The sequence below is a fragment of the Erpetoichthys calabaricus genome, chromosome 3 (genome assembly GCF_900747795.2).
Source record: "Erpetoichthys calabaricus chromosome 3, fErpCal1.3, whole genome shotgun sequence".
Classification (NCBI taxonomy): Eukaryota; Metazoa; Chordata; class Cladistia; order Polypteriformes; family Polypteridae; genus Erpetoichthys; species Erpetoichthys calabaricus.
Genome location: NC_041396.2, coordinates 195,382,299 through 195,406,583, shown reverse-complemented (window position 1 = coordinate 195,406,583; position 24,285 = coordinate 195,382,299). Strand labels below are relative to the sequence as shown.

The following is a 24,285-nucleotide window of genomic DNA, read 5'->3' as shown; positions in this document are numbered from 1 at the left end:
GTCTACATGCACAGAGGCACCCATGCAAGCATTATGCGCCCGATAGAGCAGTTACCCCCAGCAAAAAAGTGGGACATGTGCCCAAAGGGAGGAGCAAGCTGAATCGTGTACCTTGCTGCATGAGAGCTCCAACTCCAAACCAGAAACTATTTAGCAAGGTAAAATTGTTTTCCACCACATCTGAGTCAGGGTTGCATGGGTGTGGGTTATACCACTCGTAGGGGCTAAACCTGTGGTAATTGACAAAGAAGAATGTGATTTAAACAAAAAAAAAATAAATAAAAAACAGCATCTCAAATATAGCTTATTGTCCTGTGAAAACATAATGGGTTATTATTACTCCCTGAATCTCAAAAGTGACCTGCTAACATTTTTCCGTGAAACAAAGATCTCTAATTACTCTACTTAAAGTACATTTATTAATTTTATACAGCAAATAAAGGACAAAATTATCACAAGCCAAAAAATATTCATAAGCATAACATAACTTATTATTGTAAATAAAATGCAAAACTTTTGAAAGACTTTTGAAAGAAATGTTAGAGTAATCCCAATAAAGCAGAGAAAGAAACTGTTTTGAAAACACGATTGTATTTCATTTAGAAAAAATCTTAATTGAGTAATTAAGAGATGGATATAGGAAGTTGGTGCACATTCCTGTCATGTAAAAATTTGCTGTGAAAAAGAAAAGAAAGACATCATGAAGATCAGTGAAAATATAACAGCAACACAATGTCAACAGAAGTCAGTATAAACAAGTAAGCATAATATGCATACATAGGCTTACCCTGCAAACCAAGATAATTAACAATATTTAAGTATTAAAAAAGTATGGTCTTGGGGGAAAATAATCTTGAGAAATGAATGGCTTGGTTGTATAAGTGCAAATACCCCTTGTGACAGGAATTATAACAGAGTTCTATTTTAACAAATTACATCCAGCAATTTATCATTACGTAATGTAAAATGAAGCACTGAAACTATAATTTCCCCAAATAAAATAATCTTATCCTTTAAAATTTCATTAAAAGATATTTGGTTTCATAGTGTAGATATAACAATAGTCAGTAAAGAGATAATAAAAAGATCTCCACAGGTGTTGTTACAGGTCAGAAAATAGATGTAAAATGTTTTAAATATATAATGGAACACTATAAAGAATAAAAAGAAGTAAACAGTAACCTTTAGGGAACAGATGGAATTTATGGCAGCACCTGTACACTCCCTGCATATTATAACTAACTAATGTATTCTACACATGTCTCAGCAGTGGAGTAATGTCAGCCATTTCTCACAAAACAGGACATTTAAGCTTGTATAACTGTTTCACAAAAACACATTCTATTTCCCCAAAACATGTGGGAAAATGTCTTATGATCTATTGAGACCAAAGTAGATGATTCTACCCTCAATTCCAAAAGATATGTGTAGCACAAAGCTGACACAATTTATCACCAAAAGAGCTCAGTTCCAACTGTGAAGCATGGCAGTGATGGCTTCATTCAATGGGGGTGCCTCTCCTCAGTGGGGAGAGGCACTGATCAGGACCAAGGGAAAAATTAACAGCTTCAAATATCAAGATAATTCTCATGCCTTCTTAAGTTAAAAAAGGGATTTCACTTTTCATCACAAAAATGACCTGAGCCACACAGCCATCCCTACCAAACAGAAAATGTGGTAAATCACATGCACATGGCTGAACATAAGAGAAACCTTTGCATAATAACTGAGCTTGAAATATTCAGAAAGGAGGAGTGGGATTAAATTGCAAAGTCCATGTGTGCTACATGGATGGAGACCTACAGTATCTAACCACACCTACTACTGTATTTCAAGAAAAGTGTTCAACAAATTATAGTTTATGGATATAATAAACTTATACAACCAAGATACTGAAAGTGTTCTTTGTATCTTTGTGTAAAATATTTTTCCTAAAATTTCACTTCAGTATTGTGGATAATAAGATTTTGAAGTTGAAGACCAGTTAGACATAATTTCTGTTGTTACATCAACAAAAGCTGAAATTTCAAAAAGGTGTGTAGACGTATTATTTACTGTATATACCATCAAGGTTCTTTCAACACAAGGAGATCGAACATATCAGCCTGAAACAGGACACCACTAAATATACTGTACATACTGTATAGCCGATTTGTTCTGATCACTGGCAAAAGAAATAGCATTACAAAATATAATATATATTAGCATAATATTTTAAATAATAATAATACTAAGAAGAACAATATTTTAAACATTAAAATCAACAGTGATAAATAATTTAAAAAATTCTTTGTTAGAATCATTGAAGCCTCTCTGTTCTCAAGAATATTAAAACAAAATAATGCAAACAAAGGCTTTCAAAACCTATAGATAGATAGATAGATAGATAGATAGATAGATAGATAGATAGATAGATAGATAGATAGATAGATAGATAGATCTCAAAAAATTTTCCTGAAAACGCTTGTCATCCTGTAAAACATTCAACGCTCAAACACTCTTTTTAATTACTCTAGCATAAACATTATGGTGTCCCTGTCTTTAAAGCATGCACTTTATGAGCAAAGAGAGTTTTCATTTATTTCACTAAACTAAGACTGACATTACATTAGTAAAGGTTGATTGGATTACAATTAAATATCATGACCTGATTTCTTGCGTGCTGGAGTGGTAGGATCTGGACATTTCTGAAAGCATCCAGCTTCTTGAAATTTCAAGAGGAGCCTTTTTGCTTTAATTAATAAATATGAAGAGTGCTACTTTTCTTTCATTCAGTCTAAAGGCTCTGATTGCCTTTGATCAACACCTGATCGTGATTCCACATTAAGATCATTAATGTAATTTCCTGTTTACAGTAACCTTGCAGGAAAATCATTCACCTTGTGCCCCTGGATTATTAAGTATTATAAAAGAAAGACAACATTCAAACATTTTTAACACAGCTGTATGGGGGATTTGTCTTTCAAATCTTTTGTGAACTTGTGAAACAAAATAGGGTAATGCATACAAAAAAGATTCCATTGTACAGAGTATTATGGAATGAGTTTTTTTTTGAAGGTAACATGCTGAGTGCTTAGCTGTCAGTTTAATCTGGAAGGAATAACCTTTTTTATCAGGGGTCTTTAGAGCTGCTGATGCAATAGGCTGCACAAGGTCAATATCAAGATGACTTGTAACAGAATCAGCAATCAAACCACTGCAGATGTGAATTGACTGCAAAATTTGAAAGTTGGGATTGTTCTGCTTCCAAATGAATGTCGATTTTCATGATACCTTTGGAACTTAGGTGACCGCCAAATGCCAATGCAATAAGGTTTAAATGTCATTTACTCAAGATGAGCCCTTGCAGGATCCACAGGTAAATGCAGCACATCAAGGGAATTATATTAGACATGCTATTTTCTAAAGGTTTCTTAAATCTGCTTAAACATTTTTAATATGGGATGATTATAAATTGTAACACATCACAATATAGTACTGCAGAATGTAGTAAAAGACTATGTACATTATATAATGTTTAAAACTCAATTTCTTCATGCAGTTATATGTCCTCATTTAAAATTCATGGTTGTTCTGGGATGCAAATGTAATTAACTGTTGTCCAGCACAAGAGGTTGGACATAATGATGTCTTTGCTTTAAAGAAAAGGGCATGATATGAGATAAACACGAGTCCATATAGTAGGTGTTAGATATACAGTAAACTAAGCAAAAATACTTAATGAACAATATGACATTCAATGGTATTTTCAATAGACAATCAAACTTTAGATATAATGGTGCCTTAAAAAAGTACTTGGTCACTCTTTTTTCCACACTTTGTTATCTCACATTTTAATTTGAACCAGGATGAAGTAATATTTTTTTCCTGAATTACCTACAAAATATGAGCACTACTTTAAACCAAATGGGAAATGTCAATATCTATCAATAATTACTATTTGAATCACTGACTAATTGACAGCAGTTCATGAAGCTACCAGAAACCTTAAAGATTATTTCAATTCATTAGAAATTTTGGGTTTTTATACATTCTTTTATTTTCAACGTGACACTAATCTTTAAATAGTTTTTTTTAATGCAGATGCATAATGATGCAGATCTTTACTAACTGCAGAGATATGTGTCCAGCTGGGTGGTCAGCAACACAAGATCCCTTCCAAGGACTTTCCTAGCTTTCTTCCTGTTCACCCTATATAAGTCAGACTTTAAAAGTAATTCTGTGATATATTACCTTCAGATGTTCTCAGATCAATCTGCAATCATGGAGTGTATAACTGGTAAACAGGGAGAGAAATATGAATGCCTGGTGTAGACACTTTCTTGACTGATGAAGGCTGGTTCAACTACAGCTCACCATTAATAAAACCAGAGAGATGGTGCTAGACTTCAGGAATAGCAAGGCTATAGATGTTCAGGTGGTTCAAGTATATAGGTATACTAGTTGTGTTTCCCGGCTTGGCCCGAGAGGTTTCGTAAGACAATGGACCTCAGTTTACAATGCTGTCAGCTAATTGAGTGTATTCGAAGTAGTATGTAGCTATGTACTTTCCTGTATACAATATTTGTAATTTCTTTTTCAAAAGGACTATTATTATTGGCAGGCATTGTAGTGCAGTGGTTGTTGCTTTGGAACTAGGACTTCAAATCCTGAGGTTGTGGGTTTAAATCCTGGTACTGATACTGTGTAACTGTGAGCAAATCACTTCATCTGCCTGTTCTTCAATTGGAAAAAACAAAAGAAATGTAACCTATTGTATGTCAAATGTAGTAAGTTGGCTTGGATTATGGCATTAGTCAAATAAAAAGTAATAATAATATTAAAAGGTTAGTAGATCTTCTTACTTTTGAATATGCTTTATCCAGTTGACAATAAGGAAAACATTCCTGCATTAGATCAGTTCCTGCTTTTCCTAGGGATTTAGCTTTTGTTGGTGGTCAGTGTAAAAAACAATTTTACAGGAAAATGTATTCTTATCAATTGAAAGGGGTAATTATTATGAATAATATGAAATTTCACTATAGATTATTACCATTATTAGATGTTTACGATTTTCATTGGTATACGTTGTTCATTGAAGTATTTTCTTTTGTGTTTTTTGTTATAGGTAGCCCCTCTTTGAAGTCTGCAGATGCAAATGTATAAGTAACGAATTTCTGGAGAGCAGAGAGGATGGGAAGTCCCTGTTCAAATTAAGCAGACGCATATGTAACTGTAAATGATTTCAGAGGTGGGGTGGAGGTCTACTTTCAAAGTATGTAGATGTGAATGTGTATTACATAGGATAGGAAAAATTCTACCACTTCACAACATGGATCTAGTCCATACATGTAAGTTGCCTTACAACTACTACAGAACCAACCAAGGCTCTGAATGAGTTTCTGAAGACAATCCTGTAATTAAAGAAGATATCCATGGATCTAAAACCTCCATGACGTTCTTGAAAAATGACATTTATGGGAGAATGGCAACTAAAGTCCTGCCTGAAATAAACACCATATTTCTGCATGTAGAATGCTTGCAAAATGTCAGCTAGAGGATACTAAAGATGTGTGGGGCTAGGTTTTGATGTCTGATGGGAGTAAAGTAGAACATTTTTTGCATAAATTATATGCTGATTTCCTGGTACAAAACACAAAACTTTGGACATCATACCGGTCACTCAATTATTATAAACAAAGGGCAGTGGTGGCATCAATAAAGTAGTAATCCAGCAGTGTGAATGCTTAAAAGTAACATTTAAGGGTTTTTTTCATCTTGACAATTTAGTTTATATTTTTCATTTTTTGGGAAGAACTATGGGGAAGAAGAATGCATGAGCCAAAAATAAAATAAGGCCAAATGCATGAAAGTCCTAGGCTGTGAACCTCTTAAGTATGAAAAAAGAAAATGAGAGGTAAACAATTTTTCAAGGCAATGTATCTGGTTAAATCAGCACTTCAGGCTGCACATAGTAGTGAATGCAATGGTGGTCCTAAGTAACCACAGGTGGCACAGTGGTAGTGCTGCTGCTTTGCAGTAAGGAGACAGTGGAAGATTGTGGGTTCGGTTCCTCCCTGTGTGGATAGCGCTTTGAGTACTGAGAAAAGCACTATATAAATGTAATGAATTATTATTAAAAACTGTGGCTTTTTGGATTTCTCTTAGCGCAGTCAGTTTGCGTATATTTCTTTTTGTTCTGTAGTTGGAGAAAATGTGATATTCAGACATAACATATACAGTGTAATAATAACCTTCTGAAGAATTCTGCTACAATTTTGTGAAATATGATTATGTATAAATTTAAAGCAACAGTAGAATGTGCATTTTAATATGATATTACTGCATATAATAATATTACAGTGTAGCTTTTACTAATAAGGTTTTAAAGTAATATGTAGGCACACTTTTCGGAGGATATGTTTCAAAATAACAAGAATTATGTAAGTAGTTGTATCTCAACTGAAATTACTTTTTCCCTGTCAAGGCAGTAAAACTGCTTGGATATTTATCTTTATTCTCTTAGGTACTGCAAATCAATCCTGATTGTCAGCCTGGAAAGTTAATACAATTTTAGTAAAAAAAAATGGTGTTTGAAATGCAATTTGTTACTTCAGTAATAGATTTAAACAAATTAGGTACTTCTATGTTTTCCTTAACAAAAAGAATTATGTACAGTTCTGACAACCTTTATTTCCATTAATAGCATTAGATCAGCTTTGAGAAGCAAAGTTTCTTCTGATGCTATAAGTCATGTTCTTACTATTTATGCTTTTGCAATATTAGCCTAACCAATAGAATATCAACACTCCTTGACTCTGCTAGTTAAAGCATAATAGAAGAAAACTGAAACTGAAAATAATCAATTAGAGCACTTGATTAGGCCGACATAATCAATGCACTGCAGTTTGGATTTAAGTACCATTCTTTCCCCAGAGATACTGTTGGAACATGTAAGTGTGCATTCAACTTGTTGCTTGCAGTCATATCAATAACCACAAATTCCTTAGCTGATTGGATTTAACATATTTTGATTACAAAAATATAAGGTTTAAAATAAGGTTTTTATTTAAAGAAGCATATTTTGTAATGTTTTAGAATAGGGACTATATAACTTCATCTATCAGTTACTAACTGCTATATAAAAAGTACCTTGAAAAGGTTTTGATGAACAGGTGAACTGCAGCAAGCTATTAAAGCCCCTGTTCTAAAGTGCTGTTCAAGTACCATCCTAAATATCAGTTATATGTCACAGTGTGATATAATTGAGACCAGTAAATGTTGTTTTTTTCCATCATTTTAATTGGTAAGGGAAGTAAGAAAATGTGTTCTTTGAATGATGTCTGATTTGAAATATCATAAGAGCAAAATGCTTTGGTTTTAAAAAGATATATTGTAATCAAGATTAAAACATCATTTGCTTTGTCTTTTAAAAAATAATTACTGTTATCCAATAAATGAGACTGTTACTGAGAAATGCATTGATAATTTAAAAATATGTTTTAAATATAGCATTTTCTCATGTATAATCTACAACAGAACTAACCACTTTGTACTGTTTTTAGATAAACACTTTTTTACAGTTTTATGATCCAACCAGAGACTGTAATTTTAAATGGATAATAATCTCCAGTACAGCTATGCCTAAATGTGGGAGAATAATGTTCATGCAGAGAAGCATTAGGCAATATACATGTACTTAAAATATAATGTAACAAGCATCTTGGTACAGTTATGATAATGCCGAACATTTTGACTGTCATTTTTTCAAAAAATAATATGCATTTTTACTGCAATGATTTGTATTCAAATGATTATTACACCACTTCTAAAGTAGTATGCAGTGTATTCATATTAGCTACGAGAGGCCACTACTGTTGCCACATGTGAACTGAAGAGTATACACAAATGAGTTTTAGATAATAAAAACTGTAGATTTGTCACACGAAAAGCATGAGGCAGAGACTAAAAAATGAAAGTACAAAATAAACAATTGGATACGAAACACTGTTGCCCCTCTCAGCCTTCCTGTACAAGTAGGTCCATTTATTTAGTGAAGTGACTGGTCCATTTCCCACCTCAGTACTACAATAAACACTAATCTCTCTCTCACTCTCTATTTCTCTTTGTCTCTCTGTCTTGTTAGTTAAATGTTTGTCCGTACTCACCTCTCGACTCCATATGGAAAGAGACTTTGGCAATGAGGCAGCTTTAAACTCTGTTCTGGGACCATTACCATGGTCAGTAGTGGCTTTCCAAATATACCAGCTATTAGAAGCTATTATAATTGGAAGTTCTTTTGCCTAGAACTTCATGTAATAGCCCTTGTTCTTTCTGCACCCACGAGCCTCACATTGTCATTAAAGTTTAAGGCCTGCAAAGCAGTTATCCTAATGCTTGGCTCATCAGAGGGCAATTACTGTCCAATAATTACCCATTTGCAAACTGTGAGTGCTAATGTTGACCAGAAGATGTAGACATGTCTCTCATTTCATCCTTGGCACCAGCCTTTCATAAAGGTCCTGACAACTCTACCAATTCCTGGGCTGTCTGTGGTCAGTGCCTTGGGAAAACTAAAACAAAACCCTCTATTTTTATCATCTCTCAGGATGGTTAGAACACCTGTACAAACTGGCTTCTCTTAGCACTACTCACTTCCAGGCTTGGCAGGATCACACATGTTATTCCTGCTAGTGTCTTTATCTCTCTTCTGATACCTATGCTCAAGTATGGCCCTGTACTTTTCAGCCTCAGTGTAATATCAATCCCATTTCTTAATGTGCTACCTATCACTGTACTTATATATGTGTGTATGTTTATTATATATTTTCTCATGCATGAGTGCTGAGGGAGTGTGTTGGGGCTCTGTGTAAGATGCAATGAGTGCGGGTTGAGTGTGCATCGCTCTTCTTCTTCCAGCTTGAGAGAGGAGCAGGAGTCCTACGAAGACCTGTGACGTCACTACCAGAAGCATTGGGCCTATATAAACACCGTGAGAGATGAAAGTTGCTGTTCACTTTCAAACCCACAAATGTTGGAAGAAGAATAGCCCACAGAAGTGCTGAATACTTGATTGAAACACAGTCAACATTTTGATTTAACTTTTTGTTTAGCCTTTTTCATTTCATTTCGTTATTTGCCTTGTCTTGTTCCATTTCTCCTGCTGTATATATATATATATATATATTTATATATGTATATTTGTTATATATGTATGTGTATACTTTTTATATGTTTGGATAGAGAGACAGGTAGCAAGAAGATGAATGAACAACAAAGTCACTCAAGATATATAAAGGGGTTCACAGAATCCACTAAGGAAGGGCACTGTAGTATGAGGTGAATTAATGAGTTAATGATGAAAAGTTGGTTTGTGTGTAGGATCTGTTTAAAGACAGATAAACTAAATGACTGGAATTTTACTTTCTTTTCTGATGCCAGGCCTTCCTGATATAGTCATACTTTCTGATTAATTATTAATGTTTAGTAGAGCAGTACAGTGGCAAGATGATTAGTGTGGCTGCCTCATCGATTCAGCTTCCTGGGGTTTAGTCCTGTGCATAGTTGCGATCTGTTTGGAATTCACACACTCTTCTTATGTCTTAGTGGAGTTTCCTCTAGAAATGGTGGTGCAGTGTTAGAGCTGCTACCTTGCAGTAAGGAAACCAGGGTTCTCATTCCAGGTCCTCCCTGGGTGGAGTTTAGATGTGGGTTCTCCCTATGTCTGTGTGGGTTTCATCTGGGTGCTCTGGCTTCCTCCCACAGTCCAAAGACATGCAGGTTAGGTGAACACTAAATTGTTCCTATTGTGTGGTTGGTGTGTGTTCACCCTGCAATGGACTAGAATTTTGTCCAGGGAATTGTTCCTGCCTTGTGCCCTGTGCTAGCTGGGATGGGCTTCAGCACCCCCTGTGACTCTGTTCAGGAATGAGTGGGTTACAAAATGATGAATTTCAGTGCAAAAAACCTGTTGTTTAGGTTTAATGATGACTTTAAATTGGCACTGTGTGTGTGTGTGTAGGCCCTGGGGTAGACTTACACCCTGACTAGAGTTGTTTTCTGCCATGCGCATTATGTAGTCTGTGATAGACCCTGGTCCACCACCATCCTGAACAGGATCAAGTGTTTGCAAATAGTGTGTGTTAGTTAATATTTAATCACATGAATAAGATATTCAAATCTATTTAAAAAGAAACATGAAAAACGTCAGTGGTATGTATATGGTTGTATACTGTATTTTTATGTACATTTTACATTATGCTTTTGTTCTTCCTATGTGTCTTTGTTTTTAACTGTACTTTACTTGCAAATGTGTACAATGGCCAAAGGTTACTAAAATAAGTAAATTATAAACAAATTAATTGAACTGTTATTTGGAATATTTTGGTCTATAGGGCAAGCCATCTTAATATATAGCAAAGGATTAAACTATTGGATATAAAGAACAATATTTTTTGTGTTGTATTTAGTGTTCACACTGTTTAGTAAGATTATTTAAGATATTTTGGATTCACCTGGCCTATTACATATAATCGTCACACCATGTACTAGCCATCCCATCACAGTTTTACACAAACAATATATATAGAGATCATGTATAAACATTAAGTGTATTTAGTTGTGATGTAGTGACTGGAATTCCACATGATTTCAAAAATCTAAAGTAGTTCTAAAATCCTTGGATTGAGTTCTGGCCTTTGGCCAGGCATTGATAATCCCTGCATGTATTCCCAATGCAGTATTTGAAGAAGTGTATTTATGTGGCTTATTTGTATTTTGGTTAGCTTCTACTCTTTTCCCCATTCAAGCTACTTACACAAAATTAGACTCCTGCAGTAAACCATCCTCTGCACTGGGTGAATGAGGTGACACTTCTTATAGCTAAACATAAAACAGTCTGACAATAAATGTGCACCACTAGAAAGCTTTTGCTTTGAGGAATTAATTACTGTACACCTTCTAGCTAAACACAAAGCAAAAGTGATTGCTGTCATTGGTTAGGTCATGTACACTTTAGTCCTATGCATGTCTAAGGGCACAAGGAATGAATTGATTTACAGTCTAAGAAACAAAGGCATGATTTTCTTTCTGCATATACAGTGTGCTTGGTGTAATTTGTAAGAGAATCTATGATTCTGTCAGTTATATATTAATCAGTTGTTTCCATTATCAGTCTAGCTGCTATGTGCATGGCAAAAGGGTAGAGTGGCATGCAGATCTCAGAGCAGTTGTGCCCTGAACGATAATTAATAATCATAAGCATAAAGCTCCTATAATGTTATGAGCCAAGTTATTTCTTTTAACCATGCAGTTACTTACCTGTCTCTTTCAAAATTCAAAATATGCATCTAGCATCTATTTTTTCCTTTTTGATATATAAAGATAAATTGATGTACAGTCTTACATATTTCAAACACTATTATCAAAAAGCTATATTAGAGATAATAAACCAATATGCTGCAGAACACTGGCTCAGGTTAACTCAATTTCTGCACAGTGATATACAGTACAGTACAGTGGGACATTTTAGAATACATGACAAATACATGAGAGACCATATAAAACAGCAACAGATTGTTAGAAACAGAAAGAGCTAAAGCATCTTGTTCACACTGAAAAGCAGAGAGAGGCTTTATTCAGCATTTTGGTAGGATACTTTACCTGCTGCTTAATCCAAGTATGAGCACTTATCTGGAAAATTATTAATTAGATTTAAGAAAAGAGAAAGGCTTTAAAATTGAAAGGGAATGAACAAGGATCATGCAAACATAAATAAGTGAAAATACATGCAAGACACACAAAGTGACAGATAAGATTGTCTTAACAGTTTTATTAGTCTTGACTTTCAAACATTCAGGTTCTGATTTTGAATGGTTGGGTGGTAATTAAAAGAAAAAAAAGACTAATTTGTGGAAATCTATCGCTACAGTTTCTATGACCTGGCACAGAGGGTAGTGGGGTGACCCACGTGTAAAAGATTTAAAAACCAATATGCCAGAAATTAAATGCTCCACTAGAGCATCACAAATCAATTGGTTTACTCAATGTCCAATATTATAATTACTGCAAAGAGAAACTGACTGAGAATTTCCTTTTTTCATTTTCAAAATAAAATTTTCTGTAGCAAAATTCTGCTTTCTTTTGTGATCTCATATTCTGGACATCATTTTGACAGCTAAGAACATGCATTTCTCTTACTTTTAGGTTTTTATGGTTAATAATATTTTTTAATTTATATCCATCACTAGTGTTTTTTATAAGTAAAACTACTTGAGCGATCAAGAGCATCAGGAGACAAATGAGGAATTTGCCTAGTCCTAGACATACATAGAACTGGGACTTTTAGCAGCAGACCTTCTCTTATTTTATTCCATTAAAGGAATTTAAAGCTTTCACCTTAAATATTTATTGATTCTATTTTAGCCTGTCATACCAGACTAATGTAAATCTGAACAGGCAATGTAACATCAATTTTTGGTATAGCATGCCACTGCAGCCCAGCTGAAGTGCAGGGCTTGCAGGTTGTAAACAAATGAAAGGGTAAAATAATAAACTAACAAAAAAGGGAAGGGGAAATATTTCTTAACTTACCCAACATGTTCTTAAACAGTTTACAAACAGATGGGTGCATATTCTGAACCAACTTAGATGACAGTTGCAGCTTTTCCTCTTTGGTATAATCATATTGCCAGTAACATCGGAATAATTACCTTAACTCTAGAACTCTCAGGCTTCAAATGCACTGGTTTTGGTGGCCTGAAAGTTCCAGGGTTAATAAAATAGCACTGTTTCTTTGATTAAGGGGTTTTTCACCATGCTTCAAATGCTAGCCCCAGTTATTCATTGCGTAGCAAGAGTTAAGAAAGCTCCAGAGGGTGGATTTTGCTGCCACATCACAGAGCCAATGCTTAATTGAATACCAATGAATAAAATAACAGGCTGAGAAATGAATTCTTGATGCCTCTATTGGCCTCCACAAAACTCCATTGCTCACCACCCCTATCATAATAAAACAGTAATGGCTCTCATCAGCTCTGCAATCAACAGCAAATAAAAGAACACCAACACAGCCCTATGAGTAAGGGTCATTCGTGCTATCTGTGGGCCCAAATGGATGCACAAAAATGTAAAAATGCAAAACTAAAGTTCCAGACTAGATTATATTCTAATGGATTAAAAGCTTTGTTTAAATATTACTTTAATGAGTTTAGTTTTTTTTTTTTTTTACTGTGACAGTCAATGCTAGGTGAATACAATATAAACTCAGTTATATATAGTGAACACTTTGATAAAGTTTATTATGTTAAAGCTTTAATTTAATTGTTAATCTTTACATTATTAGTTTAAAAACTATATATATATATGAGAATTTGAATATAGAACAAATGATTCTGCTTTATTAGATCAAAAGTCACATTGGTTCACTTTATTTCTGCAGGCCTCATGATAATGACACTCGCTGTATTAAACTTGTGTCCCAAGCACTGCCATATCATAAATGAAGATGTTTATCTTCAACATTTTCTAGCAGAGTATGTAGTGCACACATACAATAGGTCAATGAAAACTGCTTTAAAAAGAAACAAACTGTAAATTTGACACTGAAAATCACATTGAAAGATTATATTACATAATTGTTTCTCTAACATATTGAATACAAATATATTCCATTTAATCAGTGCATGCCTATCAGCACCCATAAGTGTCATATAAATCCTAATAACTTTGTTTCTTCATTATAAAATATCAATAAAATTTTTGAGTTGTGTTTACTAAGGCAGAAAAAATTATCTTTGTAATTTCAACATTTTATCAGGGCAATTTAAACTTGAGCAGCATCTACATACAAATTTATAGAACAAAGCCAAAGGTAACTTATTTAAGTATGAAATTTGAGTTTTGTTTTTTGGTTATGCAGTTTTTGGAGAATGTAAACCTCTGTTGCAGAACTTTTCCTTGTGTATTGAAATGGTTGAAAGTGGCATGACTTTGGGGCAACTTCAAAATGAAGTAATGAGGAAAAGAAGTTTGCAAATTGGAAGAGTATTCCAATTATGAAATATTCTGATTTCTTCTTCTAGACAAATTTGTCTGACCAAGTTATAATCTGCTGTAGATGGAGAGGGCAGCAAGGTGGTGCAGTGCATAGTTCTACCCTCTCAAGGCATCCTAAATTTTAATCCAAAGCCTAATTATTGTCCATTTTGGGTTACCATGAGTAAATAAATAAATAACTTTAAAAAAAAAAATGAATAAATAAATGTAACCAAAAATTAGATATCAGAAATTCAGAAATAACTATGGCTGGCAAGTAAAGTTCACCGGTGTGTTTTGTCTTATAAAGTACTATGGTTTGTTTAGGTATAAATTTGGATTTTGCCATATTTTACTCCAGGTCAGTGTGGTAAAAAGAAGTGTCCTCATCACTATATAATTAAAAATAGTGCAAATGAATTTTAAGGACACCACAGAAGTTCAAATCTGTAAATCAGTTCTATTAGCAGTGACAATGTATACCTGCTTCCTAAAAGAGACATCTGAGAGAGAAACACAATAACTGTTTTGTGGTTTTTAATGTGGAATTGTCAATATTTAACATTTTTTAAATTTAACTGCATAATATACAGTTTTTTTTAACACTAACTCTGTAATTCACTTTACAGAGTCAGTTATTAACAACGCTATACATTGTGCATGTGTGTCTTTTAAAATAAAGTTATTTCACTTTAACAGGAATAATAAGTTTCTATTCCACAACAATATAAATAATGCCTAGAAATATATGCAATGCTTTCTGAATTTCAGGACATGTCCACCTCATAACAATGTATTAATAGTCTGTGGTGTTAAAATTATGCAAATAACTCACTCACAAAAGTGTTTTTCTAAAGATAATGACTATTTACTTCATCTAGTATTCAGGAAAAAAATGATATCTCGATTGCTGGATGTAGTTTTTTGAGATGGCTAGTAAATATTTGTCCAATACATGATGCTCTAGTCTAAGATGCAGATTATCACCAACAAATAAACCATACTATATCTAATTTATGTATGCTACAGAACGTCCATTTAGCTGGAATGAAAGTGGTACAATGAAATGCAGTTACAATTATAATATATGCACCTGTTTCATACTTCATTGCCTCTAATGCCTTTTTGTCCACATACTGTTGATATAAATAATTAAATTTTGATAGATGTGTATGCCCCTTCAGTCCTCACAGATCAAATTCATCATTGACCCTGCTGGCTTTGTAGTTTTGTATGTTCAGCACATCACCCAGAACTCATTCCACCACTTGCTATTGTTAATACAGAAACTGCAAAATCTAATAGGATATTTTTTATCCCTTAGTTTTTAAAAAAGTCATTCTGCTTATTTAAAAAAATATATTTGTCCAATCTAATGTATGTACATTTATGGAGAACTACAAAAAACACAATCTCATCAGCTATAAAAGCTAATGTAATTTTCTATAGTAATCCAAATGATTTTTAATTATCCTAAATGATTGCTGTAGCTACTCATATAAGTATGCTTCTTTTTTAAACAGCAAATACAACAAGCCTTTATTCAAACAATGTGAAACAAGAAAATTAATAAAAGTAGAGCAATAGTATTTTCCCGTTAGGAAAAAATGGAACCATAGGCTTTTAAGAAAAGCCTTTCTTCTCTGGAATATCAATCATATAATTATTTACAGCCAATATTTTATCATTAGCATGAGGGTAAGTTTAAAAAAAATCAAGTTTCTGTTTCTGAAATCATTGTTACTTTTTAAAGGTGGGGTGAGGTTTACACAGAAGCTGACATTTAATTTCCACATGACAACAGTCTTTTTGACAGCAGATTAGATTCACATTGAACATCACAGCAAAACAGTTATCCATTTTTGAGTGCATAATAATTCATTGTTGCCCTTCACTGTACATTAAATGTCACCCTTTCTAGTGACAAGAATATAAAATTGTTTGCAATAAATTCAGAAGCAGGGTTCTCGGCCATTAAAAAAGGCAGGAGTACATTTAACTTAAGTCTGTTTAAATTTCAACATTCAAATCGTCTTTGGTCTGCATACGTAATAGCTCATGACAAATAATTTACTTTTTCATACAATGACTTACCAAAGAGTAAGGAAAAATAATTAAATCTGCCTGTTTCATGGTCACATTGTTGTGATTGTTTTCTCTAGAAATATGTAATTGAAAAATAAACAAAAAGACTTTACAAGCCTCTAAAATTACATTATCCCATAGTCAGGAAACATGTAGTGTTTAAAAAAAATAATAAGTCATAGTTTGTACTATTAGGTTACACTCTTTGCTAATCCACTTTGCAGGCCTTCCAAGGCTGCTTTTAGTTCTGTTCATTGAAGTCACAGTGTTATTTATTAAATATATTAATTTATGTTTGTTTCAAAACAAACAATAAGAGTGGTAATGAGATTATAATTTTTAAAGTTTAGCCGAATATAAAATGCATGCATCCATTAAGGCAGGCAAAGAAAACACTACTGTGTTATTTTACAATTCTCACCAACATCTTTTAAAAATTATGCCTGTATGTCTTTTAAACAAGTGGAGTTAAATGTTGGACAATAATAAACAATAGTGATTAGGTTTTTAATACTTAGTATAAACAGCAGTGTAATCAACAAGGTGGCCAATTCTGGACTTTAAATGACAATCGCTAATAACCATTATTCCCCTCTGCTGGACGTCTTTGATAGTACAGTACACTCTTCACCCAGCTAAACACTATGGTTACTGAGATACTGATGTTGTATACTTAATCTTCTAATCTCCTTGTACTTATAAAGATTTCAGTCTTGCAGGGTTTTTTTTTTTTTTGAAAAGCTATAAATTAATCTCTCAATGAGGTATAAAGAAGATTTACACTGGTTTTCTTAGACTAACCTTTCCCAATTTCAGCTATTTCTGGTAGCGGTAAAATTTGTAAAAACTACATAAGGAACAGAAAACCGTGACACTTTATTTTTGAAAGGACAGCCAACTAATTTAACTGCATTTGAAGCAAGGTGAAAAATAAAGAAGAAAATCAAACTTTTCTTTTTTGGAATTAGGAAATATAAACGAGATGCCTTGGCTTTATTGCTTGATGTGATTAACTGCTTCCTCTGTGCTTCTGTGACTGTTTCTACACACAGTCTCTAATATGACTAATTTAATGCCTCTCTTCAGATGTTTTCTGTTACTCCACATTATCTTTTTCCAGAGCTGCGTGTGCAGTGAGACGATGTAATGTGTAAAATTCAGTTAACTGCTTCAATTATTCTTCGAGACAGGATTCATCCCTTATGTTGTGTCAGCCTGCACAGCAGGGGACATTTTGAAAGAAGCTTGGAGAAACTATTTTTTTTGACTAGCACAAACTGTTTTCTATCCTGTTTTTATAGGGAAGAAAACAGTGGAATTTCTGAAATGAACACTTGGTAGAAATTTTCCTACAGACTTTGGAACAATGAAAACTGACTCTTTGTAAAGCAAAGCTTTTCATGGTTGAATGCATTTTTATGGACAGAATACTAAGGGAAATTTGTGGTGCTGTAAATTTTTAAGTGTGTGTATGTGCATCTACTTTACGTATAATAGGCAGCTTCTACACCATAAAAACAAAATGCAACATCTTTAAAATTATTTTGGGTTTAAGATCTAGTAAACATGAATGCTAATATATACATAAAACTACAGTGCATGAATGGAGTTATTTTGTATTTATTTAAATGTTCACACTTTTAAATTAATATCATTCTTTTGTAGACTGTTATTTTTTACTTTAAATTTTTGAATATGATATTGTTCCCCCATCAACTCAAACATTTATATCTTCATTTGTAAATTCTTCATTATTTCTCTTTCATTATCAATAACCTATGCTGTTATTTAAAATTTAATTTGACGGCCTATAAATATCTAGATTTCCTTCACAAAATCTGAGCTGCTTTAGATACATTATGAACATTTTTCTGTAAATCCTGCTTTTTTATACAAAGAAAGTAATGCTTCTTCCCCACAATGTTCACAATTTGTACAGTACATCTATTTATTTCTTTGTTTTGTATCTTTGCTTTTACAAACAGTACTTACTGCCAAAGCTGAGTATAAAGAAAGGTCTTTATTATTACTCTGTAAAAGTGGGGAAAGCATTTCTTTGCAGACTTAGCATCATTTTTACAATAATGCAAATCTTATAAGGTATGAATATGTTTTTGTTTTGGAGTACAACTTAATTTCCTGCAATTTTTAGTTAATTCAAAATATAAGTATTTTCGATATTTACAGTTTTTGTGATATTTTAATGTTTTTGTTAATTTTTATGTATTATTTTTGGTAATACTTGTATAGACATACTGTATATGATATTTTTATTAGGATCATTTTATATTTAATAACATATTCTGGAGCTGTGTGTTTTTCTGAATAACCTTTTTTATTTTTACTGTACTTTGTGACACTTAACAGAAAAGTTCCTTAATATAGCTTGTCATGTTAAAAAATTGTAACCATCAAAGATGGAAAGAATCAAAATCAGCACAGTGTTATTTATTTCAAATGGGAGTCCGCCTAAATGTGATAAATCATGTAAAAGTGGTAAAAACAGCTATGTATTTCATTGGTGGTCTTATGTCATGGAGAGCAGCTGTGATTTAGAGGTGGTTCAGCATGAGTTTCTTCCACACTATAATAGTCTATTTAACATCAGTTAAAAAAAATAAATAGATAAAACAAACAAAAAAGATACAATATACAAAACACACACACACACACACATACAATAAGTCACACTCTATTGTTTTTTTTCAAACCTTGAACAGGGCCGTAAACACCTACATAAGTAGGCTTCCATTTAATAGATTTTCCCTAAAAGGGAACTATATCCCTCAAAAAACAAGATATTTGTGCAGATAAGCCATACTGCAGCCAACATCACTTATTTCTTCACTACTAAGATAAAACCAAAACATTTTTTCCCCCAACAACTCAAAATATTCATTAGACAGTCGCTAAAAGAATCACTAAAGCTGACATGTTACCTGGCTATGACAAACAGCACACAACTGACACCCAAGTAAGCCAGCAGAATATACATCCAGATATCAGGGGAGAGTGGATTCAGGAAGGAGAAAACACCAGGGTTTGTACCATTGGGCTTGCGGTACAAAATACTTATTCCCAGCGTCATGAATGGTTTGGAGAAGTCAATAACCTTCTCCCGCACATAGGTGATAGCCAGAGGAGCAACTGCCAGATCAGCTTTCTGTCAAAAGAAAAATAAAGAGAAGAAAAATAGACTTTAAATAACAGTGAAGGACTGGACAAAGCAATCAAATTAAAACAACAGGCCTTTAAACATGATAAGGTCTGTCCTGTAGCTGTTCAGTTTGAATTTAAAGCCTTTTTTGTAAAGCAGTTGATTTAGCTACTACTGTTTCAGCAGCTCTTCCTATACTCTTAATCATGTGCAAGCAGCTCCCGCAGCGAAGCACTATGGAACTGTGTGCAGTGAACCAATAAAGTGCTTCTTGAAATAAGATAGATGGCTACCAACTCAAAGTAGTACCCTTATTAAAGAAAAGCTTCATCTCGTTGAAAATCTGTCTTTTTTAGACATCAAGCATAGGCCATATACAGTATCACATAGAATCATATTATAATAAATTAGCTAGCTGGTACTCAGAGAACAAAATTGTTTAACTGCTGTCATCTGTATTTAGGCCTTTATGACAAAGCAGAACTTCATAGGGCAGAACATTACAGACAGAGCTTACTTGCCAAGTACTTTTATATTATTATATGTTATTCACTACAAATTTAATTATTGCACAAAACACAGAACAAATAAAAGCTAACATTCATTTAATTATCACCAAAATTAAATACCATTTAGTTGGTTAGGATAACATTATCTATACACATATCTCACCTTGCTTCTGTACATACAGTAATAATGTATTTTAACCCACTTACACCTTATTTCAGCACACTGAACTCCATAGCTGCTTTACTGAACCTGCTTAATTGTTTTGAGGAGCCAGGGCTAGTGAACTAAATATGTATATATTTTTTGTAGGCAATGCTTATAATATAGACCTTCTCTGACACAACAGACAAACTGTGGTATCTTCCAAGAATCCACTATCTGGGCTAATGCATTTATTCCTGTCTTGAACTCACTTCTCTCTTTAAGAGGGCTACTAAACTTCTGGTACAGTAATGCCAATAAAACACAATAGAGATTGATTAATTGAAGCCCAGTTGTCAAATTAGTACGTCTTGAAAGCATAAGGTGGTGCAGATTGCACTATGTGAACCTGAGCAGGTCACTTAACTTCCCATCACTTAATGCAGTATGCAAACACAGAGACAGCACCTCTGCAAAGCCGTGACCAACCTGTAAAGTGCTCTTTATGAATGATAAGTGAATGAATTAAAAGTGGCTTCTTTTGCCACCATGCATCAGTCACAGAATCTCTGACTGTAGCCATAGGTGATTTGAATTGTATTTTTAAACAAAAAATGAGTGTGTGCACAAGGTAACTTAATACTAAAAATGACATTATTGCAGTAGAAGATTGGTTAACACATAAAAGAATAAGAGAAGCAAGGCAGTGTAATAGGAAAGAAAATGTACAGCTCATTATGCACAATTATAATACTCCAATTTGTATAGGAGTTTAGATATCCAATTACAATTCCTAAATTGCAGGTCATACTTTACTCACTACTAAATCTGACTCTTGCAATGTTTAACATATTTATAATAGATTCATAAAGAAAATTGTTTCATTAAATTGAAACAGTATTGTATTTTCAGGCTATATAAATAAAATGTCATTCAGTCAGTCATTGTCCAACCCGCTATATCCTAATACAGGGTCACTGGGGTCTGCTGGAGCCAATCCCAGCCAACACAGGGTGCAAGGCAGGAACAAATCCCGGACAGGGCGCCAGCCCACTGCAGGGCACACACACACCAAGCACACACTAGGGACAATTTAGGATTGCCAATGCACCTAACCTACATGTCTTTGGACTGTGGGAGGAAACCAGAGCACCCGGAGGAAACCCATGCAGACATGGGGAGAACATGCAAACTCCATGCAGGGAGGACCCAGAAAGCGAACCCTGGTCTCATAACTGTGAGGCAGCAGCACTACCACTGCACCACCGTGCCGCCTTAAATAAAACACATTATTATTATTTTTAATAACAATAATAATAATAACAATACATCATATTTAAAATGACATTTAAATTTAAATTAGCACATATTCAGATTTTTAACATTCTTCCACACTTGGAATTTCAGCATAATCAATGAATTTCTGTCTGTTCAGGACTGCTACAAAGCCTTTTCTTTTCACAGCCTAGAATCACCAGCCTTTTTCTTCATGCCTTCTTGTCAGGTATAGATTGGCTTAAGTTTAGCCCACTCAACAAGGTTGTGGCCTTTTCAGCCTTCTCTCAGATTCCAGTGTAGGTAAGTAACTGTTTCCTTTGCTTGGCAGTAGAAAGAATTGAGCTGTCTTCTCCTTTTCTCTTATCTCACTTTGTAGTGCCAAACTGAGGTAACATCCTGCCTTCCTGTTCCTATTCTGACATTGCTGGTGCTTAGAAAACTTGATACATGATAAAGGCACTCCTAAGATACAAATGCTTCTAGTAAGACATCCAAATATTCGGGTAGCTTTGCTTATTCTTATTTTCCAGTCTTGAGAAAAAAAGATTTTGTTTGTAAATAAACAAATTTACTTTGAAGGATGTATCTTTCTGAAGAATTTTATAGGATTTATTAAGTAATGTTTGGAGATGCAGTAGTAAATCTGAAAACTTTTGCAGTTGCTTTGGATTAAAGCATCTGCTAAGTGAGTAAATATATAAGTAAATAAAAGGATAGTCATATGTCATTTGTACAAATGTTTACAGCAAGAACTGCCAAACAAAAGTCAAAAAAACTTGGACTGTGTCTTTTATTGGTCTTGTGATGTACAAGAATTAATTTCTGGGTAAATTATGCTATGCTATGCCTTACTCCACTGCCACACCTCTCGCTTGCAGTTGCCTGTCAACTGTAATTACTCCTGCATCATCTGAATCCATTTAGACTTATTTGCTCTCATTTTAAAAGCCAGAGAACTCATTGATTACTCATTCAAGATTCAGCTTTATTAGTTTCATATTGTTGATTTCAAGCCTCTTACTTTTGAGTTTTGGATTGTGATTTTTTTTTTGCCCTGCCTTTTTTGTTTTTTTTTTTGTTCAGATGGAAAGAACTTAAGCACACTTTAAGTGGATTTGTTCTATTATCTATAAATATTAAAAGATTACCAAGAGCAGTTCTGAATGGGGATAGCAGCTGTTGAACTGGTTTTATTCCCCTAGACAGTTTGGTTTTTCGTACTGTCACAATAATTGACTACCATGAATTGACACGTTTGTGTGCCCTGAGTGTTGGACCAGTGTTCCATCCAAGAATGGTTCCTGCTTAACGTATATAGCTGCTGATTATAATACTGTCTAACGCTGTTTTTTGTCAGTATATAAAATAAATAAAGGATATAAAAAATACACATATATACACATATATAAGGATACATTATATTGCAGATATAAATACAAAGGAGAGGGCTTTAGATATATTAAAAGGCAATTTAGTTCTTAAATTTCCTTTCACTATCGATTTAGCTATTAAATTAACATTTTTATTAAAAAAAATTTTTTTTTCAGTACACAGCATACTACAAAAGAATTAAATGCTAAATGGCCATCAGCTGTAATGTTCCATAAAGACCACACACTCAGTTGTTATATGCATGGTACAGTAGATTAGCCAAGAACGACTTTTACACTGCATTCGGTAGTGCACATGCTCAGGCATTATTTTTAAACAACACTGTTTGAATATGTAAAGAGAAGGTTTATGATGTCTTATTCTTTGACAACTGTGCATGTTTCTCTGCTCATTTATGACAAAAATGCATTTAAATAACATCAAGGGTGTGATATGAATGCTCAAATGAAAGAACAGCCAGCAACAACAATATCTTGCTAATCTTTTGCAAACATACTGAGATAGGATGAATAGATTAGTGTTTGATAATAAGGAGAACAGAAACAATGGTAGTCAAATTAATGAGGCAAGAAAATAAATTTGACAAGGAGTGTGCAGTCAGATTTAATGGCTTTTTTTTGATGAAAGAAAATGAAACCTGGATTTGACCCATACATACAACTGAATAGAATTGTTTTCATATCTTATTTTGTCTTTCTATACATATTTTTGCCGTTATTTGTATATTTGCATGTTATGTTTTCCCCTGTCCTTCAGGCATACTGAAGCAACCAAGGGAGAGGAAGACTCCTAAAATTTTGTTTTATGATTTATCTGTCAAACATCTGAAAGGTTTTATTTTTAACCATTGAGGCGAGAGAATCATTAAAGAGAAGCATACTGCTTGTCTGCATTGACAGCCTAATGGGTATGAAAACATAAAATCACACATCTGGAATATAACCCTACAGCAGTTATTACATGCCATTCAGTGCTTTAAGTATTAAGTGCACACTTACAAGACTTGCTTTTAAGTGTTTCAAGTCATTCAATAACTCATTGTCAGACATTACTTAAATTTACTTTAACACTGAAAGCCAATATTTTCTGTAGTACTTCCATACTATGCAATAGTTGTGAAAAAGGGCAAACAAATTGTAAACTTAATTAATAATGCAGGCACATGTACCAAACATTTTTTATCATTCTTCACTTTAAATTATTTTTGACTCAATGATTATAATTTTGTATTATTTTCACACTATAGCTACATTTTTCCACTCCTGGCATATCTCTTGTTCTTACAGTGTCTGTGCCACAAAGTACACAAAAAGGAAAAAAAACAGAGAGAGAGAAAGAGAGAAATGTTTCAATAGAAATGCAGTAATGAAAATATTCACAACATTTTTCTGATTTGAATGTATGTTTCTCAACTTTTATTGTTGTTCTCAATATTACGTAACAACAAAGTATAATTGATTTATTAACCTGGGTGATTTTCTCAAAAACTCCTGTTTCCTCCTAAACATCAAACAAAACATATTGTGATGGTGCAGGTTGGCTCCATGCTCCCACTTGACTTTTTGTAAACCTGCATTGCCTGTAACATAACCAAGGGATGAGCCTGGCAAACGAGGACACACATTTATGGCAAAGGGTGGGTGTAAAAATGTGCTCAGTGCTTTTATTAAAAAAAAAGTCAAACCAATAGTGATCCAAATAAATAGTGC

General features: G+C 33.6%; 1 protein-coding gene across 2 annotated transcripts in view; it reads right to left on the bottom strand.

Moving 5' to 3' along the window:
- The window catches only part of grik2 (glutamate receptor, ionotropic, kainate 2), a 781,987-nt gene that overhangs the window by 253,365 nt on the left and 504,337 nt on the right, over nt 1-24,285 (bottom strand). For both annotated transcript variants that reach the window (XM_028797642.2, XM_051924105.1), the window contains 2 exons: nt 19,038-19,261; nt 112-230 (listed from right to left, as the gene is read on the bottom strand). In XM_028797642.2, coding sequence (XP_028653475.1) covers nt 112-230; nt 19,038-19,261 — 343 coding nt within the window. The remainder of the gene's footprint in view (nt 1-111; nt 231-19,037; nt 19,262-24,285) is intronic.